The sequence below is a fragment of the Trachurus japonicus genome, chromosome 13 (genome assembly GCF_045865225.1).
Source record: "Trachurus japonicus isolate A0001 chromosome 13, Traja_1.0".
Taxonomy (NCBI): Eukaryota; Metazoa; Chordata; class Actinopteri; order Carangiformes; family Carangidae; genus Trachurus; species Trachurus japonicus.
The window spans coordinates 4,774,567-4,796,573 of record NC_140919.1 but is presented as its reverse complement, the minus strand read 5'-3'; the positions used below and the strand labels follow the sequence as shown (position 1 = coordinate 4,796,573).

At 43.6% G+C, this 22,007-nt stretch overlaps 2 protein-coding genes across 2 annotated transcripts in view; both read right to left on the bottom strand.

Annotated features, from left to right (window-relative positions):
* The window catches only part of LOC146975302 (protein NLRC3-like), a 214,140-nt gene extending 193,780 nt beyond the window's left edge, over nucleotides 1–20,360 (bottom strand). The window contains exon 1 of the mRNA XM_085794736.1: nucleotides 20,251–20,360. Coding sequence (XP_085650862.1) covers nucleotides 20,251–20,252 — 2 coding nt within the window. The 5' untranslated portion in view covers nucleotides 20,253–20,360. The remainder of the gene's footprint in view (nucleotides 1–20,250) is intronic.
* Nucleotides 14,028–16,108, bottom strand: LOC146975303 (NLR family CARD domain-containing protein 3-like). The gene is made up of 4 exons (XM_085794593.1): nucleotides 15,336–16,108; nucleotides 15,048–15,221; nucleotides 14,783–14,956; nucleotides 14,028–14,058 (listed from the first exon to the last, which is right to left on the bottom strand). Exons 1-4 carry the CDS (start codon nucleotides 16,106–16,108, stop codon nucleotides 14,028–14,030), a joined length of 1,152 nt encoding a protein of 383 aa, XP_085650719.1.
* Nucleotides 20,361–22,007: the final 1,647 nt, after the last annotated feature.

The following is a 22,007-nucleotide window of genomic DNA, read 5'->3' as shown; positions in this document are numbered from 1 at the left end:
AGAGCTCATGTTCAGTCCAGCTTCATCACCAACACTCATCCAGTGTGTATCTGCTGGTTTGTGTAGTGACCACCAGGTGGAGCCAACACTACAGGACTGAAGGGCTGATGCTGTGTGGACTGAGCTCACTCTACTGAACTCAGGTCAGTTTCACTTTGTTCAGGAAACAGCCCTGCTCACACTCGTCAACCATCGACTCTCAGCTGCTTCAGCTACACACACAGTGGTTACACACAAACATTTAACTTAGTCTCTACATTTACGGTCAACTTTATATCAGGAGCAGATTAAAACAGCTGGAGCTCATCAAAGTTCTGTCTGTCAATCAAAGTAGGCTGTATAGAAGAAGAAAAACACAAGGTATAGAAAATATATTGTGTATGTAAACACACTAAGAATATTTATTAGTCATGATTAGATGAGTTTCTAATCTTTTCATCATAAATACACTACTGGTTAAAAGTTTGTACACAACTTTTCATGGTTTTTCTTTAGTATTATTACTTGCTACATTGTAGATTCATACTGAAAACATCAAAACTATGAAGGAACACATGTCAAATTATGAAGTAAACACAAAAGTGTTGATTAAAACCAAAGTTTTATCTGTCACCTGACCTAACCCTAATTGAGATGGTTTGGGATGAGTTGGTCCACAGAGTGAAGGTAAAACATCCAACAAGTGCTCAGCTCCTCTGGGAACTCCTTCAAGACTGTTGGAAAATTGTTCCAGGTGAAAGGTGGCTACTTTTGAAGAACCAGCTACTGTGCTTTGTTTAACACTTTTTTATTTACTGCATAATTCCTTATGTGTTCCTGATGGCTCCAGTTTGAATCTACAATGTAGAAAGTAATCAAAATAAAGAAAAAACATTGAATGAGAAGGTGTGTACAAATTTTTGACCGGTAGCATAATTAACATTGCAAACATGTCCAGTTATTTTCAGAATGCCTTTGTCTATACGTGTACCAAATTTCACGTTTTTCAAGTGCATGACTGCATTTCTACCACTACAGGTTTAGGCTAATTTAAAAGCTGATAATTCAATTATGTGTATTGTGTTATGTAAGCAATCTTTCATTTAACAACAAAAAGATGCAAAAAAAAAAAAATCAGTGTTTTCTAGCGGAAAGTTCTTATTGTCCTGTGTGTGGAAGATCATGAGGCATTCCCAGCCCAGGTTGGTGATATAATCTCTCCACCTAGTCCTCGGTCTGACCTCCTCCCAGCTGGACGTGCCAGGAACACCTATAGGGAGCATGGACGTCGGAACTATTTTCTGAGAGGGGGTGCGGGATTTTTGTTAGGAGAGTCGGACGTTGTCTGAAAATTACCCCCCCCCCGCCCCGCTCCCTCGTTCACACACACACACACACACACACACACACACACACACACACACACACACACACACACACACACACACACAGTGTGCCATCTCTCTTTTACGCACGCACGCACGCAGCCATTGCGCATCACTGAAACAACTGAAGCTACTAGACCACACAGCCAGATGCAGCATACATTCAGACAGGAAAAAAACACACTCAGCTTTAAGATATAGCCTAAACAATATAAACAATGCCACGGCCGGCAAAATGCATTAAATGAGGCTTAGCGTTACCTTTAGAAGAGTGCTATGCGGTGAGTGTGGCCATTAAAGAACAGCGTCTTTCCACTGGGTTGGACATTTCCGGGTCCAGTCTCTCTCAAAGGCCAGCTGAAGCACCTGGACTTTTCTTTTATGAAGCATTGCACATTTGTGGTCCGAAAACACCCAAAACGGATCTTTTCTGAAACGATGATGTCATATCCCCACCGCTCTACCTGTACCGAGACACACCGCTGTGTAGCCTAGCAACAGTCTATGGACGTAACTTAACAACAGCGTCTAACTAACTCGGCCCCTCGGACACTGCAGCTGAATCTCGCCCGTTAAATCATTATCGACCGTCATATTTGCACTGACACGACTCCCAGTCAACATTTAATCCACTTGTAATGTTTGGAGTTTGAATACTGCGGGGAAGCTTTCTGTCTTCTTCTCTGTTGTTGATGTTTCTGTGTGGCAGCGCTACAGCGCCACACACACTCCACACAGGCCTGGAGGAGGTACTACAGCGTTTTCGACTGAAATGGAGGGAGTGGAGCGCTACAGCAGCCTGACTCCACTATGCCAGATGCCAGGCTGCTGTATGGAGGCAGGCAGGCTGCATATCACATCAAAAGCAGAGATCTGCCTTATATGAGATAAGTGTAAGTCAGACAAATTCAGTTTTTTTCAGATTTTATTATTATTATTTTTTTAAAGCTAATTCTGTGGATATAGGGAGGCTGGTGGAGTGCGGGAGGGGCGGATGGGAGGGGGTGCGGCCGCACCCCCCGCACCCCTAGTTCCGACGTCTATGATAGGGAGGCGCCCTTGAGGCATCCTAATCAGATACCCAATCCACGTCAATTGGCTCCGTTCCATGTAAAGGAGTAGAACCTGCTGCTCCTTTACATGGAACGGAGCCAATTGACGTCTCTCACGGATGACTGAACTCCTCACCTTATCCCTATAGGGAGACCCCAGCCCTCCCAAGGAAACCCATTTTGGCCACTTGTATTCGTGACTGTATTTTCGGTCATAACCCATCACTCATGACTATATCTGGAAGATTAAGTAGGGATGACACCATTTCCCATTTCATTCAATGTCCGAAGAGATTGCTTCATTTGTGGGAAAGACCGTGTAAGATCAGAGAGCCTTACATCAGTCACCACTGGCACTGGTAAGAACACCAGAGACAAAGTTAAAGTTAAGCTTCGAATGCTAGCATATCAACATCTCTTTGCTTTTGACGCCAAGTATCATCGAAGCTGTCTGGGACATTACATCTCTGATAAAAAAATGTGGCTGCAGCTAAACAAAAATATCTAAATGAGGAAAAGGTGTCGACTCCTGACAAGGCCTTCCATGTGTAACCAAACAGTAGAATTACTCAGAGTCCTGATAGCAGTTTACTATCACCCAGGATTTACTCACAGTTCTGGGGACAGAAATACATCTCACACTCATACTTCCTTTTGAAACACTCAAAATACTGAACCCACTGTGAGTGGTAATACTCCCAAAAGACAGTGATATTCAAATTAACAGTATGAGACATTCACTGTTTTATATAAAAATAAATGAACTTAAAATTTCCCTTTGATAGAAAAGGAAAAAACTTGACAGCTCGGCTTGAGTTAATTGTCTTTCGATTTAGGGAGTTATTTACTCTGTTGGGGTCACTTTCGTAGGTGAGAAGGGGGGCTGCCATATTGTGTAATGTTTTGATTGGTTGCCTGGGCCGCTTAAGTCTGACGTGAGCGGAAGGAGCAGGGAATGCTGGGAAAAAGCCAAAGTGAGAGTCTCGTGGAGACGAGGCTGCTGCCCCGGGGAGCTGACGAAGAATCCCCTCCACTTCAAGATTGAATTATCGTTTTAGTTATTGTCTCGTCTAAACACAAATGAACTGACAAAGCCACGACCGCGTGACGACGGACGGAGGTCGATACACGCAGGACGCTGGAGCTGGGGGCCGGCCCGGTGCCACCCAAGCAGGATGCCGGTCTGCCAGGAAAGCCTCGCAGACCAAGCTATAGGTGATGAGCGAGAAGCAGCCGGTGAGTCAAACATTGGGCGATATGGCAGCGAATCCCACCAGACTCCAGGTTTTCAGCAATAGAAATATGCACACCTGTATCATCCCTGAAGCCTAGACTTGTTAGAGCCTTAACTGTAAAACTTGAATTACCAGGGTGACATACGTTGCGACAACTCCATAAACAAAAGAAAAGAAAAATCACCGCTCCGGTGTTTAATAAAAGAGTCTTTCAATTGTCCAAGAAAAAAAAAGGCTGGCCAGCAAAAAATAGAGAGCGCTCTTTTCATTTATGTGGATGTGTGCGTGTGTAATATGTGCGGGGGGGAGGGGGGCATCTCAGCCCTTCATCAGACTGACTGTTTGATGAAGGGCTGAGATGCCCGAAACCTTACCACTTGGTGTGTGCAAGGGAGCAAAAACTAGTGTGCGGTCTTCTTCTTTCTCTACTTATATCTTTTTGTTCTTGCTCAAGCAATCTACCCATTGGCCTTGTTATGAGGGAGGCTGCCGTACTCAACGAAAAGGAAACAAAGGAGTGCAATACAGCAAATTTGGAATGGCATCCAACAATGTCTGAAAATCACATGGCAGCAGGGTTATTGAGGAAAACCATGGCAGAGGTAACGCAAGACCCGGGATTTTATGAGAGCAGTGAACTTTGTCTTTTAGTTCATGTCAAGGTTATGTACCCAACATTCTCCGTTACAGACAATATTCACCTGTTAGTAACAATGTAAACAGTTTCAACTAAACACTGATTCCTGATGATGATTCAAACAAATGAAGCACAACATCAGTGACTGTAGGTTTAACACATCTGACTTTACTGAACATTATCTTTGTTGTTAGTCAGTGTTGTCGTTGATGAAAATCCATGGTTCAAAGTCTCATTACTCATCCATTTAATCCACTAGCATAGCATTCATCAACACGCAGCATCACATCCACAACGCCGTCGGCTCGGCCCAGAGGCATGATGGGAGTTCCACTACTGCCATATTCAGTGGGCCACATAACACGGAGGTCACCCCGAAAGTCCCGAGCTTTTTCAGTGAATGTGACAGTTGTTGTAATAAAACTCTTGTAATCTCTGACATGGACGCTGCTCTGCAACAGACTCTACTGTGCATCATTAATAGTAGTGAATAGTGAACTCACCTCTCTCTGCTGCTCTGGTGGCTCCTTACATCCTTTGTTGCAGCCGTGTGGCTCGCTGACAATGTCACTTCTCTCACGTCACATCCAACGTCCTGTCTGTCGTCACGGCGATACATGATACTAGTTGTCATAGTGTTTGATTGCAGATGATGGGCTGGCTCCTACCTTAACCCATAAGCTTCTCCTGTAACTACTATACTGATGTAGTCTGTAGGTTACAGTTGTTATGGTTCTTCAACAGTGGACTGACTGTGTTCCCAGTCATGTTGCTCAGACTAGAGCCAGAAACCAGTCCACTCTGAAACACAGTGAAGTGAGCCTGCAGTCCAGCTGCACAATTAATCGAATTTTAACCACGATCACGATTTTGGCTGCCACGATTAAATTAAGATGATCGTCACGATTATTAACATGTAAAAAAACGGGCTGTGCTGCATATCAAATCAAGCGCTTTCTCAACCAATAGTCCGCCAACCACCAGGGGGCGAACGAGAGGTCAGGGCTCCATGAAGCTGCCTAACTAACAAGCGAGCGCATCCTCCCTTTACATGTTGTTTACAGTCCAGTCAAGAGCAAAAAAATCTAAATAAAAGCAAAATAAAATGAACTATCAAACACCAAAGATGTACAATCTTGACAGTTTTTGTTTTTTCTGTTCTGATTCCAAAAGGTTTTTCTTCCATTTTCATTTTGAAACAGCAGATTTACAGGTTTTTTTTTTCATTTAGAAAAATAAAAAAATATGGATTATCTGATGATACCCAGACCATTTCAGTCTTAGAAACTCATCAGCTGTGTAGCCTACCTTCTTAAACTTAAACTTAAAATAGATGAATCCTCAGAGTTGTGTATGAGTGCTGGTGGATGTGACTGTCTCTGACCTTTGTGTAGAGTCTGTGTGAACGCTGCCTGAATCCCTGGAGATCAGCTGTGACACATGGGAAGATGTGCTGGCTGATGAATCCAGGTGGACAGCATGTGATGTAGCAGCAGCAGCTGTGATGAGCCTCTGTCATGAGCCTTCATGGAGCTCACAGGTCGTCAGCATCCATGAAGGAGAAGCTGTTAGTGAAGAAAACTCCAGTCAGACCATGGTGAAGCACACTGATGTTTCCACAAGCTGACCTCCTGCTTTGGACAGGAATTTACTGGACTTTGAGCCATTTTATCAGACACTGTAAAAGCTACAGGACAGATCATTGCAATACAATGAGCTTTAGCAAACAGTCAAATATTAAAGCAGAAGTAAGTGATATATTTGTGTTAATATAAGTCTTAAATAGTTGTATCTTCCGACAGCAATCACTTCTATAGAGTGTTTGGTCTGAAACACGGGTCTGTCAGTCCCTCTGCTCTGCTCTGAGCCCAGGAGAAAACATTTATCGTATCCTACAGTTTTTATCCAATGAGGAGAAAGAACGGCATGCAGGGCTGTGTGTGCAGCCAAGGGACGCCGTGAATGTGGTGACGTAGCGACGAGGACTGTTATGGTGCGTTCAAGGAAACTCGTATTTTTCCGACCGTGAAGTGGTACCAGTTCGATCTGGTACGAGTTCACCGGTCAGAAGTTACGAGTGGCCGTTATAGTGACTTTCACCGGTAAAACAGGTCGGAGAAACACGAGTGGGTTGCCTGGAACGCTACAAAGTCGTAAGTTGTGACTTGAAGCTGTAATTTACGATTTCAAAAGCCTGCCTGGAACGCAGCATTAGCGAAAACGACCGGACCACTTACTTCTGCTTTAACTGTATCATTAACCCTTGACACATTACAATCAATACATTTACTGATATGTAACATTTAAAGGGGAACTAGGCTATACAGGTATGGCAGCTTCTCCTCTGTGTTGCTAACCCTCCTCCCCCACCTGGCCATGTGCATCTGTTTTCAGTGAAGGCGACCAGAAGACAATCCATGGAGCGGTGGATAACATTATTCATCATATATGTGTATATTTGTGTAGTCTTATCTGTCATAAACAAGAGATTATGGGTAACGGGGTGCGGTGCTGCTGGGACCAGAGCTGGGACACCGGGTCGTGCATAGTTCCTGTTTAACATGAGCACATGAGGAGCTAGAGAGTTGACATCACTGTGACACAGCCTGGATAAACACCAGTCTGCTGCTTTTTATGAAGCCCAGGGAGCAACACCAGCTCCTCTAATCACTGAGTCCACATCAGCTCCACCTCACTGTTCCAGTCAGGTAGATGATGGTGTTTGTGTAAAGTCTTGTTGAGCCTCAGTTCAAACCTTCTTCAGGTTCAGGAGGTTCTGTCAGAGGCTGGTGAAGAACTCCAGCAGAACCACGGCTCCACAGCACAGTGCTTTTCAACAATGAAGCTAAACGTTATCTATTAAACACCGATCTGCTAAATCCCAATAAACACAGAATGACTGATGAGTTTATCAATACAATGTTCAGCATGAGCCTATATCCAAAAACCACTGGACCCAGCAGAATCACAGCCCACTGTGCTGCCTTAAGAGAAGAGATTTTAAAGTTCTGCTCCTGGTCTACAAATCACTGAATGGTTTAGGTCCAGAATACATGAATGACATGTTAGTAGAGTATAAACCCAGTAGAGCTCTGAGATACTGCCTCAGGTCAGATAGTGGAGCTCAGAGTTCAAACCAGACATGGTGAAGCAGCATTTAGCTGTTATGCTGCTCACAACTGGAACAAACTACCAGCAGACCTGAGATCAGCCCCAACTGTAAGCACTTTGAAATCCAGGTTAAAAACATTTCTCTTTTCTTGCGCTTATAGCTGAGCTCTTTTTAAGAACTTAAAACTTTATCTATTTTTATTTCTATTTTATTTCATCTCCTATTTTTAACTCTGTGTTTTCTTGTTTTTATGTTGTTTTATGCAGTTTTTTAAAATTGTTTTGTCTTTATGTAAACCACCACACCAATAATCTGTTCATCAAATGGATAGTATTAAAGTTTGTTGACATAGTAAAAATTAAAACTGCATTTGTTAATTATTGGATACTTGTTTCTTTCTATGACTCTGAAATCATGAAGAGCTCTAATGGATATAATGGAAAATTGAATGAAAGGGTGGGCTTCTATAAGCTAGACAGCAGCCTACACCTTTTCCATCTATAGTTGAATGAATGACAGTTACAGACAGACAGTTACAGCGGATAGTCACGACCATTTTAAATGATAGTTTACACCCTTTACACAGTGAATTCCAGTTTCTTCCCTCTGGACGGAGGTAGTCAGTCCCATTTTGTAGAACAAAACGTTACAAAAACAGCTTTGTCCCAGCTGCAGTAACACTGGTAAACAAGCTGTAGTTTGCACAAAAGCTGCACAAGTCACTTTTCGGAGCATGATGTGATGTATCCCCTTTTTATCTCATTGCTTTTATTCATTCTTAACTTGGAGGAAATTTTGCTCTTGGTGTTTTTAATTCTTTTTTAGTTTCATGTTTTTTACTTCTTATATTTATTTCATGAACTGCAGCACTTTCTGTCGAGCCGAAGCTGTCTCTTGTTTTATGTGTATGTGTTCTTTTTAAATGTCCTGTGTCTGATTTGATTGTTCGTTTTCTGTTGCTTGTTTAACTCTCGACTGCAAAACCAGTTTACCCTCGGGTATCAATAAAGTAACCTGAACCTGAACCTGAACCTGATGGTATTATGGAAGGTTGACTGACTGTGATTGACTGTAAATAATTTTGTGTAAAAAAAAAAAAAAAAAGACTAACTACTACTACTAAAGCACATTGAGTTGCCTTGCTATGAAATGCGCTATATAAATAAAGATGCCTTGCTTTAATGGAGCACATATTGACCAATGACAGAAAACAAGCCAGTGAGTGGACTATGAATCTCTGAGCTCAGTGACACCTACCAGTTGTTACAGTTGATGGCAGCGGAGCGGTTCAGTGCTTTCTCATGCGTCGTGTAGTTTCACAGAGGACAAGGACCGTCACTGTCAGACTCCCATCAGACTTTATTTACATCTGCTAATGAAAAGAGGAGAAATAATCTCTGCATCAGGCTTCACAGTCACAGCTCAGGATAACACACACACACACACACACACACACACACCTACACACACACACACACACACACACACACACAGGTAACCTAATGTGGTTACAGCTCCTCCATATCAGTGCTTATAGAAAGATGATCATGTGTCTGTCTGATCAGCTCTGTCTTGACCTTAAGATCGTGGGTTTGATTCCCATGTTGACAGAGATGGCACAACCCGCAGTAGCTCCCGTGGCCCATTCAAAATTTCCCGAGAGGAAATTTTCTAGTTATTATTATTATTATTAATGCGTTTTTCGCATCCGTGAAAAGTCTTTTTGACCAATCACATCAGCGTTTCCAGGCTGAAAATGGAGAGGAGGGGATGGGGACACACCACTGAGTGTGTGTGTGTCTGTGTGTGTGTGCGTGCGCCAGCTGCTGTTCAGGATCATGGAAATTGATCGTCTTCTGTTTAATGTGTGAGCTAATGATCAATATCTATCAAACTGGGCCACTGACATCCTAAAATAAAGTGTTGAAGTGATCATGATAGTCCTGCTGCTCATTTACAAGCAGCAGATCCCCTCGCTATGGCTCCTCTCAGGATGGACACAATATTTTCATTTCTCTCTTTCATTAATCGACAAGTGAGAGAACCACAAAGTGCATCAATGCGTGATGATTTTTGTCTCCCTCTCCGGAATTTGGAACACAAAATAAAAATTAAACGAATAAAACGCAACAGACTCAGTGTGCAAGGAGCCTGTGTGTAATGTTTTTTGTCGGATGACGGGTACGAAAAAAAAAAACTTAAGACCTTAAGATGTCGACACCTATGGAGAGACATTTTAGTCAAAACTTGAGGAATAAATAAATAAATAAAAATTTGCCAGGAAATGTATCTAAAAAAAATCCAAATGTAAATGTTTGTTTATTACTGTAATTAATTTATTTACTGATTCTTTTTTACATTACAATTTTTATTTATTTCACATCAGATTATTTACAGGACAGAGATGAATACAGTTTAATAATGGAATCAGCGTTATGGTAACATAATTGTCTGGTAGGATTAGTAGCTGATGGTTTTTGTGCTGCTCTACATCAGCAGGAAATGCACATCACATCTAAAACTGATTCACATTGTTTTATTTGATTCAGTGAAAACACAAAGAAAAATAAATCCCATGTAATTCATTCTATTCAGCGTCCGTACAACATGATGTGTGTTTCCAGTTGTGTTTCTTGTTGTGTGTGTTTAGCTGTGAGCAGCTCACAAACAGCCTGTAAAGTTGAACATGAACAGTGAATGTGTTTAAAATGTGTTTTTCTCCTCAGTGACGCTGGCGGCTCAGAGACTTTTAGCTTGGTGATATTAGGCCTCGTCCTTCATCAGCAGCTGAGTAAAAGTCACCGTGGTTTTTGTCCTGGAATAATCGACGCTTCCATCTTTAAAGGAAGAGGAAGAAGTTTACAAGAATCACTGAGAAGAGTTTAAAACATCAACTGGTTTAATCCATGAATGTGAAAACGTGAGTGAGAGACAGAGACAGAGACAGACATGTAGAGACTGAACTGTCTGTTCAACAGTGAGAAGGTTTCTGTGACAGGAGGAGACTCTGATGCACTCAACACAGACTCAACCAGGAACCAGACCTGGACCAGGAGAGTCTAAACCCAGGATAGAGAGGTTGAGTGAAGGTGGTGTTGAAGGTGTAGAGGTGGATCAGTGAGTCAGATGAGACTCTGTAGAAGGACAGAGAGCCAGCAGGACAGTCCACATACACTGCTACTCTGGTAGAGACAGAGGAGGAGGAGGAGGAGGAGGAGGAGGAGGAGGAGGAGGTGATAGGTGTCTCTCTGTTATTATGATAGACTCTGTAACCACCATCAGAGCAGATCAGACTCCAGGACTGATCGTTCCCTCCAAACAAACAGTCTCTACTGTTTCCTTTCCTGCTGATTCCTCTGTAACTCACTGATATCTCAACGTCTCCTCTCCTCTCGACCTCCCAGTAGCAGCGACCAGTCAGACCAGTTGAACACAGCAGCTGGTGCCAGTGGTTAAATCTGTCTGGATGACGAGGATATGACTGATGCTCCACCCATGTTGCCTTCCTGTTGTTGTCAGACAGTTTGATGTTTCTGTTCACTGTGTTTGTGTCGATTGTGAGTGGACAGGAATCTGATGGAGAGAACAAGACACAGCTGCAGTTATTGATCATGTGATCAGTTATTGACAGTTTGATGAAGACTCATGAGGTCAGTGATGTGACAGTGTGAAGATGGTTGAATGTGCTGCTCAAAGTAAAAACACACTTACATCTCCATGGACCTGGTGTCAAATATGGGACTCCAGCAGGCTGCACCCTGAAAGGAGGAGGGGGGTCAGAGCAGCACCTTCTCTGTCAGCAGGCACACATGGACATTACATGGCTCTCACACACACACTGTTTTATCACTGTGTTCACATGGAGGCTGGTATGTCTGGATGAACACTGAGCACAGAGAAGAAGGAGCTGGAGTCTTTATCTAGTGATGATACAGAGCAGGAGGAGACCAGGAGGAAACACTTCATCATGTCTTTTCTCCATGTGAGACACACACTTTCACTCTCTGACTCTCAAGCTGCACAAACACACGTCACAGCAGAGAAGATGAAGACACAACAGGTGGAGCTGACCAGCCCAGATATCCCACAATGCACCAGGAAAGGAGGAGGAGAAGATACGTTTGTTAGAGCTCAGTGAAACACACAGTGGGTCTCATTCATGAAACGTGAGCAGCAGAAATTTACGTGGATTTCCGCTAAACGTAGAAATGCACAGAAATATTGCTTGTCACTGCTGCAAATTACAATTTTAATTTGCATTACTCTCTCTCATGCTCAAAATACTTTGATGCCTTTGAAACACGTCATTTAAACATGACAAAGGATTAGAAATATTTGGAGAGAGAGACGTTTGGGATCGGACACACAGGAACAGTCAAGGCTCCATCTAATGATGATAATAATGTGATATAAAACCGGAAAAACTTTTTTTCCATCAATGTGCAGCTGATATGCGATGCAGAGTGTGTGACGCTACACGTTGCTACAAGCTCGGTGGACACACACTTCATCCTGCACAATAACACAGTTGGCAGCAGTTTGGATGGAGCTGTGAGAGACGGCTGCTGCATCTGTAAGAATAGAACCTGCCTATATAACTTCATGCATGCTCCTCTACAGCTGAGGCTGTGAAGAGCCTCTTCCTCTCATGGCTGCTGGAGCTCTGTAGTTATGTGTTTTTAGTTTTTATTCTTTTTTTTATTTCATGTTGTGGGTTTACTAAGATAGGATACTTAATTCACTCCATCTGTTTCTTCCCTCCAGCCTTTGACCTGTCCCAGTCACACCACTACTAACAGAAGAGAATTACATATTTTTTCTGGACTCCACTTCACCCAAAATGACTTAGATCCGTGATCTCTCTTTTTTTTCTCTCTCTCCCTCTTTCCTTGTTTGCGTCATGGCTGCAGGTGAACAGGATGCACCTAACTCCTTATATCATACATGGGCATTTTACGGCCCGCGAGCCGAAGTGCGAGCCGAACTGCTATTATGACCCGACTGCTTTTATTACGTTGATGCGCACTAATCAGCTGTTTGAAACAGTGACAGCCCTGTTAGAACAGGAGCCTGCACATCGCAGACAGAAAGTAACCTCCTCCAGGTAGAAGACAGAGATGAACGGCTGCTCAGTCTCTTTCTCTGTCAGACACCGGAGCTCCGACGGAGGAGAGAGAGCAGCCGCTCTGGTGCAGGTTTTCTCCACAGCGGAGTTTCTGACCGTGCGTCCTGTCAGCGGTAGCCTAGACCGCGGGACCGGGACCTGACCTCTGTCAGCCAAATCATAACTGCTGACGGTTATAAAGCAACATCGCGGCACCTAATTATTATTTCCCAAACACTAAGGTTTAGCAAACTGTGATTAAAAGAGTATTTTATGAGATCGCTGGGTTTTCTGACGTGATTTCTCCATCCACCAATGGCTACGCTTGTAATCAAATCAGTCTTTTTTTTTCATGTTGGTGCTGTTAGGCAGCAGCAAAGGAGTATTGTGTTTCTTCATAAATAAAAGGTTATATACACACAAATAGAACAGTCTCACTGAATCAGAACTGAAAAGGATCTGAGTGCTTAATTATAATATTCAGGTGTCTGTGAACATTATTAATTGGTGCAGTCATTTATGGTCAGTAAGTTTTGATAAAACAATCTGCCTTGAGTCCATATTCGTGGATATATCATAATACAGCATGTTTCTTCAGTGATCTGTGATGGATATAAGTTGAAAATGCGATTACATGGATTGTGGGCTGTCAGCCTATTGTAATGCAATCATTTCCACCAAATATATGTAGTTATATAGGCTAATATATAATTATATATAATTCAGCAATAAATATTTGATGTTTCAATTTGATTTCGAATCGTATGGCCCTTCACTCACTTTATCGGAGTCAGTGTGGCCCTCTGGAAAAAATAATTGCCCACCCCTGCCTTATATGGTGGTCAGGATCTCCTTATATGGCTATTCATGAGTGGAGATCTATGCTAATTGCTGATCACCGGGGGCATGCTGTTAATTTACGATGGGTTGGCATTCATCATCTTACACACGTGCTTACGATCAAATCTGAGTTTCCCGCACCGTTTATGAATCCGGAGTAGAGTTTTAGTAGCATGAGCTGTTATGTGCATAACACAGATTTACGAGCGTTTCATGAATGAGACCCAGTGAATTTAATGAGAAACACTGAGTGTAGACAACTTGTGTTTGTTTGAAGAAAACTCCACAGGAAGCTGAAGAATGAGGCTGTGAGCAGGTTTCCACAGGAGCCACAGCAGCAGTGAGTGGATGAAGGAGCTCTAATAGAAACCATCTGATCACAGTGACAGGACGGATCAGGATCTCATCATCAATGACTCTGTTGACTTCTTTTAAATTCTCTTTTGTACCCACCTCCATCAAACATTTAAACAGCTCTGTACGCTGAGGCCTGGGAAAATAATCCTTGTTTTATTCTTTCTGGGAAGTGTGAAATAACTGATGTTCTGTTTGTTTGTTTGTGGAGACTTTCATTAAGGAGACACTCTGTGGCTTCATCTGATCTGGAGTCAGTCTGAAAACAGCTGTTTGATCACACACACACATTCAGCCACAAACACTGATTATTACACTGTTCACTACCCTCACTTTCTTCTAATTGACAGCTCCAGGCCTCTGGACAGTGAGGACATCTGGATGTCACACTTGTGATTGACTGTCTCCTCAACACAACAACACATCTCATCAGGACAAGATCAGGATCTCAGAGAGACTGAGCTGATTATTGATCATCAATATCTGACCAGACAGAGACCTGATGGTGCCGCCTGATTTCTGTCTCATATTTTCTCCTTGGTTGGAGACGCTGGGAGACGAATGTCTCTGAGCAGTGGGCATGGTTTGATTCTTGTTGCTGTGTTGTCAGTGTGTCCACACTCAACAGGTGTCTACAGTCTCTGGGACTGTTCAGGTCAAACACTCAGAAATAAAGTCTGATCCAAACATCTGGACAGACTCAGAGCACAGCTGCCAACAGCTGCTTTCATCACTGACATCTCTTCTCCTGAATATGACACAGTGAGTCATGATGAGACACTGAAGTCATCATGAGGAGAAACTCCTGATCCCAGTAGTTCATCACTGTGACTGATGAAAGCTGCACAGCTCATGTTTGAAACACTCTGAGATTTTGGCTTCAGTATAAACTGTGTTGGGACGAGTCAGACTGTGACAGAGGACGTCAGTGGAGTGGGCGGAGCTTCACTGTGGCCTACACAACCTCTGGATATGGTCTGAGTGATCGGATTTGATGTTCAGTGTGTGAATGGGGCCATAGAAAATGTTCCAGCTCCTCCTCCTCTATCAGACAGTGTGTGTGGCTGCAGCAGCCTCTCCATACCTGAGAGAGTCCAGTCTCCAGTCTGGATCCTCCAGTCCAGCAGACAGCAGCTTCACTTCTGAGGTTCCTGGATGATTGTAGCTCAGGTCCAGCTCTCTCAGATGGGAGGGGTTGGAGCTCAGAGCTGAGGCCAGAGAAGCACAGCCTTCCTCTGTGACCAGACATCCTGACAGACTGAACACACACAACAACACACAGGAACCCTCTGTCAACACCTGCTGCTGTGTTCAAGTGTCATCAGATAAACAGCTGGATGGATCCTCACCTGAGAGTCTCCAGTCTACAGTGTGGACTCTCCAGTCCACCAGACAGCAGCTTCACTCCTGAGTCCTGCAGGTTGTTGTTACTCAGGTCCAGGTGTCTCAGACTAGAGGACTGGGAGCTGAGGACTGAGGACAGAGCTTCACAGCTTCTCTCTGAGAGGTTACAGCCGCTCAGTCTGAAGAGATGATCATGAGGAATTAAAGAAGAAAGGAATTTATTTTCTGTCCTGTTGAAAAGACAGAAGGGTTTTTATATAATGATGAATAAATCCAACTAACTCTACACTTACAGAGCTTTGTTGGAGGCTTTGACCACTGGCAGCAGCCTCAGAAGAGCCTCCTCTGAAGCAGAGTACTTCTTCAGGTCAAACTCGTCCAGATCTTTTCCTGATGACAGTAAGATGAAGACCAGAGCCGACCACTGACCAGGAGACAGTTTATCTGTGGAGAGACGTCCTGATCTCAGGGACTGTTGGATCTCCTCCACTAGAGAACGGTCATTCAGTTCATTCAGACAGTGGAACAGGTTGATGCTTTTCTCTGCAGAGGGAGTCTCTTCAATCTTCTTCTTGATGTACTGGACTGTTTCCTGATTGGACAATGAGTCACTTCTTGTCTTTGTCATCAGACCTCGTAGGAGATTCTGATTGGTCTCCAGTGAAAGACCCAGGAGGAAGCGGAGGAACAAGTCCAGGTGTCCATTTGGACTCTGTAAGGCCTTGTCCACAGCGCTCTGGTAGAAAGGTGTCAATTCAGGTTTGCCTCCAAAGACATGAGACAACCAGGAGGTTGTTTGTTGCTGTGACATCAGGTTGAGTCCAGAGTTGATGAAGGTCAGATGGACATGAAGAGCAGCCAGAAACTCCTGAACACTCAGATGGATGAAGCAGAACACCTGGTCCTGGTACAGGCCTCTCTCCTCTTTAAAGATCTGTGTGAACACTCCTGAGTACACTGAGGCTGCTCTGATATCGATGCCACACTCTGTCAGGTCTGATTCATAGAAGATCAGGTTTCCTTTCTGCAGCTGCTCAAAAGCCAGTTTTCCCAGAGACTCAATCATCTTCCTATTCTTTTTACTCCAGTGTGGATCTGTCTCAGCTCCTTCATCATACTTGGCCTTCTTCAGTTTCAGATGAACCACCAGGAAGTGGATGTACATCTCAGTCAGGGTCTTGGGCAGCTCTCCTCCCTCTCTGGTCTTCAACAGCTCCTCCAGAACTGTAGCAGTGATCCAGCAGAAGACTGGGATGTGGCACATGATGTGGAGGCTTCGTGATGTCTTGATGTGGGAGATGATCTTTGTGGCCTGCTTCTTATCTCTGAACCTCTTCCTGAAGTACTCCTCCTTCTGTGGGTCAGTGAACCCTCTGACCTCTGTCACCATGTCAACACACTGAGGAGGGATCTGATTGGCTGCTGCAGGTCTTGAGGTTATCCAGAGGCGAGCAGAGGGAAGCAGGTTCCCCCTGATGAGGTTGGTCAGCAGCACGTTGACTGAGGTGGACTCTGTCACATCAGTCAGGATCTCAGTGTTGTGGAAGTCCAGAGGAAGTCGACACTCGTCCAGACCGTCAAAGATGAAGACGACCTGGAACTGATCAAACCTGCAGATTCCTGCTTCTTTGGTTTCAGAGAAGAAGTGATGAACAAGTTCCACCAAGCTGAACTTTCTCTCTTTCAGCCCATTCAGCTCTCTGAAGGTGAAGGGAAATGTGAAGTGTATGTCCTGGTTGTCTTTGTCTTCAGCCCAGTCCAGAGTGAACTTCTGTGTTAAGACTGTTTTCCCAATGCCAGCCACTCCCTTTGTCATCACTGTTCTGATTGGTCGGTCTCTTCCAGGTGGGGCTTTAAAGATGTCTTCTTGTCTGATGGTTGTTTCTGGTCTGTCTGGTTTCCTGGACGCTGTTTCAATCTGTCTGACCTCATGTTCAGCATTGACCTCTCCAGTCCCTCCCTCTGTGATGTAGAGCTCTGTGTAGATCTGGTTCAGAAGGGTTGGGTTTCCTGCTTTAGAGATCCCCTCAAACACACACTGGAACTTCTTCTTCAGGGCAGATTGGAGTTTACGTCCACAAACTGCTGCAGCATGTTCTAAATGAAAACACAGGAAATCAGACCAATAAGAAAATATAACATGTTAATTTCTCTAAATAACAACTATGTGAACATGTTTCCCTCCATGTGTTGATGTCAGTGAACATCTCATTTGTCCATCATGTTGAATCTTTAGAGAAATCCTCTTACTGCTCTGCAGACGCTCAGCCAGCTCCTCCTGCTTCATCCTCGTCAGGAAGTTCACTGTGATCTTCACTAATGCCTCTCTGCTGCTCCTCCTCTGCTCTTCATCCTCACCATCCAACACCTCCTCATCCTCCCCCTGACTCCCTGAGCATTCTGGGTAATCTGGACTCAGAGCCTTATGGATCTTCTTCAGCTCGTTCTTGACAAAAGTGACCATGTTCTCCTCCAGCAGCTGGAACAGAAACTCTATGAGTGACAGCAGGGGTGGAGCAGTGATTTTAAATGTGGGGGTGTTCCAAAGAACGGAAATTGAATTTCAATTTGAATCACAAAATGCAATTTTTAATCACTATCACGTAGTTATCACGGTGGATTTACCTATGCTACGACGTTCCTGAAAAAAACTCTGCACTTCATGGCTGGATTGAAAACTCTCTCGAAAAGATATAATTGACCTGAGCCCACCTTAGATCGCCAAAAGAGTAAGCTTCCAATCAGGGTCCAAAACTAACTTTTTCAGGCTGGTAAGTGAATTGTTTTTACCAGCCAGGCAGATAATTTACCAGCCAAGCAAGTAAAAATTGCATTTAAAGGGATAGTTCAACATTTTGGCAAATTGGCCCATTGCCATAATCGCTATAGTCATAGCAGTAGGTTCATTACCTTTAATTGTAGGTGTAAGCTATTTTCAGTACGGCGGAGCGCAGCAGCAGGCTGCTCAGAGCTACGCTATGGAGGCTAAGGGAATTTCTTGGTTTCCCTCATTAAACTCATCAAATTCAACATCCCAAAACTCCACAGCGCTTTTGTAGACAAGTTGTGAGCTGCACAACCACCACGCTATGAGATAATGACGTAACGATACGAAACGGAGCCGTTTTTGAGGTAAATTCATACAAAACCGCTGATGCGCGTTGCGTTCAGGGACAGTTTTTCAGCAAGCAGTCTCGGTATTTACCCTGTATTTACCTCGAAAACGGCTCCGTTTCGTATCGTTCCGTCATTATCTCATAGCGTGGTGGTTGTGCAGGTCACAACTTGTCTACAAAAGCGCTGTGGAGTTTTGGGATGTTGTATTTGATGAGTTTAATGAGGGAAACCAAGAAATTCCGTTAGCCTCCATAGCGTAGCTCTGAGCAGCCAGCTGCTGCGCTCCGCCGTACTGAAAATAGCTTACACCTACAATTAAAGGTAATGAACCTACTGCTATGACTATAGCGATTATGGCAATGGGCCAATTTGCCAAAATGTTGAACTATCCCTTTAAGTGCTGTATATTGCTATCAGTAGGCCTATTATTTAACGTGTCATTTGGGTCTTATATGCGATTCTCAATCAATATTTTAGTAGTATGCACTAATACTAGCAATTAGGGGTGTGCAAAGCATCCGGTATTTGTATTTGTTGAGGGGGGGGGGAGTAAAAATCCTTTTTTTTTAGATACACTTCTAATTCTAATCCATTATGAATCCCACCACCACCTGCTGAACAGAATATAAACAAATGAACTATCATTAGGCTACTTCAAAAAATCTCTCTCTCTCTTACAGTTGTTTAGGATTGTGTGTGGTGTTTTTAATCATATTTTTTAATCATATTTTTATATATATATATGATAATTAGTTTAAAACATATTTTTATTCTTTTTTTCAATTACTAGACATTTAAGGCGACCCCATCTGAGTTCCAGGCGACCCCACATGGGGTCCTGATCCCAGGGTTGAAAAACACTGCTGTCTTTCCTGTCTGCTCTCAAAGAGAGTGTGTGTGTGTGTGTGTGTGTGTGTGTGTGTGTGGGGGGGGGGTAATGTGTTGATTCTCTCTCTCACACAAACAAACAGGCGCGCACACACATGTTGTCAGCGGTGAGGTCCGACCAGAGCGATTGACGTGTGTCCAACCAACCCAATCAGACGCGCGGGTTCGGAGTCTGGACCGAGAATTGGTTGGACCGCGCTGGTCCGTGCTTCAGCACCGTGTGTCGGGTCGCCACTGGTTTTAATTAATACAGGGATAAACAGTCAGCGCCGCGGTCACCGGAGCTGATCACTGCCCAAAGCAATGAGAGCTTTTTTTTTTTTTTTTACCTCCGCTGACAGAGTGTTGATTTGAGGGGGCGTAGAGCCGGTTTCCTCTGCATTCACTCACCGGTACAAACTTGAGTTGAAAAAGATGCCTCTTCCTTTTTAGCATCTCTGCCTCCTCCTTCTTTCTCGTCTCTTCTCAATATTGTTCACTTTCAGTCACCGGTGAGTGACAGAAGCTCCGACTGGCACGTAACCAAAGTCCGTCTCTGTGACTTCAAATTTCCCGGGCCGGCGGCCGGGTCGCGGACAGCGGTCTGTGATTGGGTGAATGCCCATTCAATTCGACCACTGCCTTTTCATGCAGCGTAAGGAGGCTGAGGCTGAGGTGCGCTCCATTTTTGTATGCTGGTGCACAGCGAGGGGTGGGCACACGGGTTTACCATTGGAAAATGTGGGGGGGATGAAATTATTTTGCTATAAAAGTGGGGGTGTCGAAACACCCCCATCCCCCACGGGTGCGACGCCCATGAGTGACAGCATCAAACTAAAACCATGGAGCCAAACATCAGATCCATGTTGGACAGACTGACAATCCACTGGTGTCAAAGTGCAGCATGGAGATGATTGTGAACACAACAGATGTAACAGCAGCTGTTGGACATGTCCTCACCATAAATGTGGAGTCCAGCTGTGTTTGATGCTGCTGGGCAGACTGACCACTGGGAACCTCTGAGCTCTCCTGGTCCACTCTGTGGAGGAATCAGTGTCAAGTCAACATCAGGACAGAGAGATAATACAAGATGGACTTTATATGTCCCCTGAGGACGTTCACAACAGACAGAGACACTTTGGTTTCAGACCTGGTCCAACAACACGTCGTTCAAAGTTATTCTTTTCTACAATAACCTGAGTCTGACTGTCAGTTACAGCTTACATCTGATCAGCTGATCCACGTCCTCCTTTAAAGTCAATTAACCGGCCCGTTGACCAGTCGCTCTTTAAAGACAGACAGCTGGGTTCAGGAGAGTCTGGTCTCTGCTGCTGGATCCTGAAACAACAACACAACTGATAAATTTGCATGTTGTAAAAACTGATGAAAAATATCTTCAATCTTTTAATAAACACAAGAACTGACTTTTAACTATTTAACTAAGTAGATGGTTCTGACACATTTCCTATTGCTACTGCTGCACTGTGAGCATCTCTGGAAATGAAAGGACAAGTGTTGTTTTCTCCAACCTGGGCCTTATTTCTGGCATAAAATAGAGTTGTTTACTCACCAATATAACTTTGGTGTCATTCGGAGTCCTTCGGATGATATTCAGATCCATTTGAGAGCCGCGTATATCCATATAGTGAGAGTGATCAGGGCACCAAAATATAGCCTCTAAATAACACATTATCTGCCACAAAACTCGTTCATTTCACCAATATTTGTTATGATTCGCTAGTGCTATTCCCCTTTGAGTCTGGAGTTGCCCTTTATTGTCATCTGGGGTCTGTAGGTTGACCTACTATTCTCTATGTTTTCCATGTTCTATGTTATAACCTGTTTTCTTGTCTTTATACTTCTATTGCACGTCTGCCCATTCTGGGTGAGGGATCCCTCCTCTGTTGCTCACCCTGTTGTTTCTCCAATTTTTCCCTGTTAAAAGGGTTTTCCTGGGAGTTTTTCCTCAGTGGATGTGAGGGTTTATGGGCAGAGGATGTTGTTGTGATGCCATGTAAAGCCCTTTGAGACAAACTGTAAAAATTGGCTATACAAATTAAATTGGCTCCTCTGCTATGTGTATATCACTTTTATAACTGTAATACCCCTGGCTGAATAATACTGTTCTGTTGTATAATATGTAATAATACTGTTCTATATATAATTGTTAATAAAGCAATTCAACTCTGCGACAGTCAGCTTGTTTACCTGGAATTTGCTACTGCTAGTTTTGTGCAACATGGCTGAATATTTGTCAGATTTCTACAGATCCCTGATGACGATAACAGAACGAGTTTCGCAGCAGATAATGTGTAATTTAGAAGCTGCATTTCCTGTGCCCCAATCACTCCCACAATATGGATATAAGCAACTCTCGAATGGATCTAAACATCGTCCAAAGGACTCCTAATGACACCAAAGTTACATGGATGAGTAAACAACCGTATTGTATGCCAGAAATAAGGTCCAGGTTGTAAATAACGGCACTTGTCCTTTAACATGTGGATGTTCAGGCAGGGACTCTTTACTGCAGCTGGACAATGTGTGTCTGAGTTATAAATCTGATTTTATGGAGAATCATTGAAATTTGACTCCACAGGAACTGGAAGAACGTTCAACAGAGTCAAAAGCTTAGACATGTAGTTTTGTCTTACATCTGATCAGCTGATCCACATCCTCCTTTAAAGTTAATGCCCCTTCCTGTTGACCGGTCACTCTTTAAAGACAGACAGCTGGGTTCAGGAGAGTCTGGTCTCTGCTGCTGGATCCTGAAACAACAACACAACTGATAAATTTACAGGTTGGAGAAAAATTATGAAAAATATCTTCAATCTTTTAATAAACTCAACAACTGACTTTTAGAGAGAAAAGTCTTTCTGACTGTTTTATATTCTGACCTTTGACCTGTGGTCTGGCTCTTGGTTTTAGAGGGAGGGGCTCCCTCCTCTCTGTCCTCACACTGATCCATGCTGCTGAGCTCA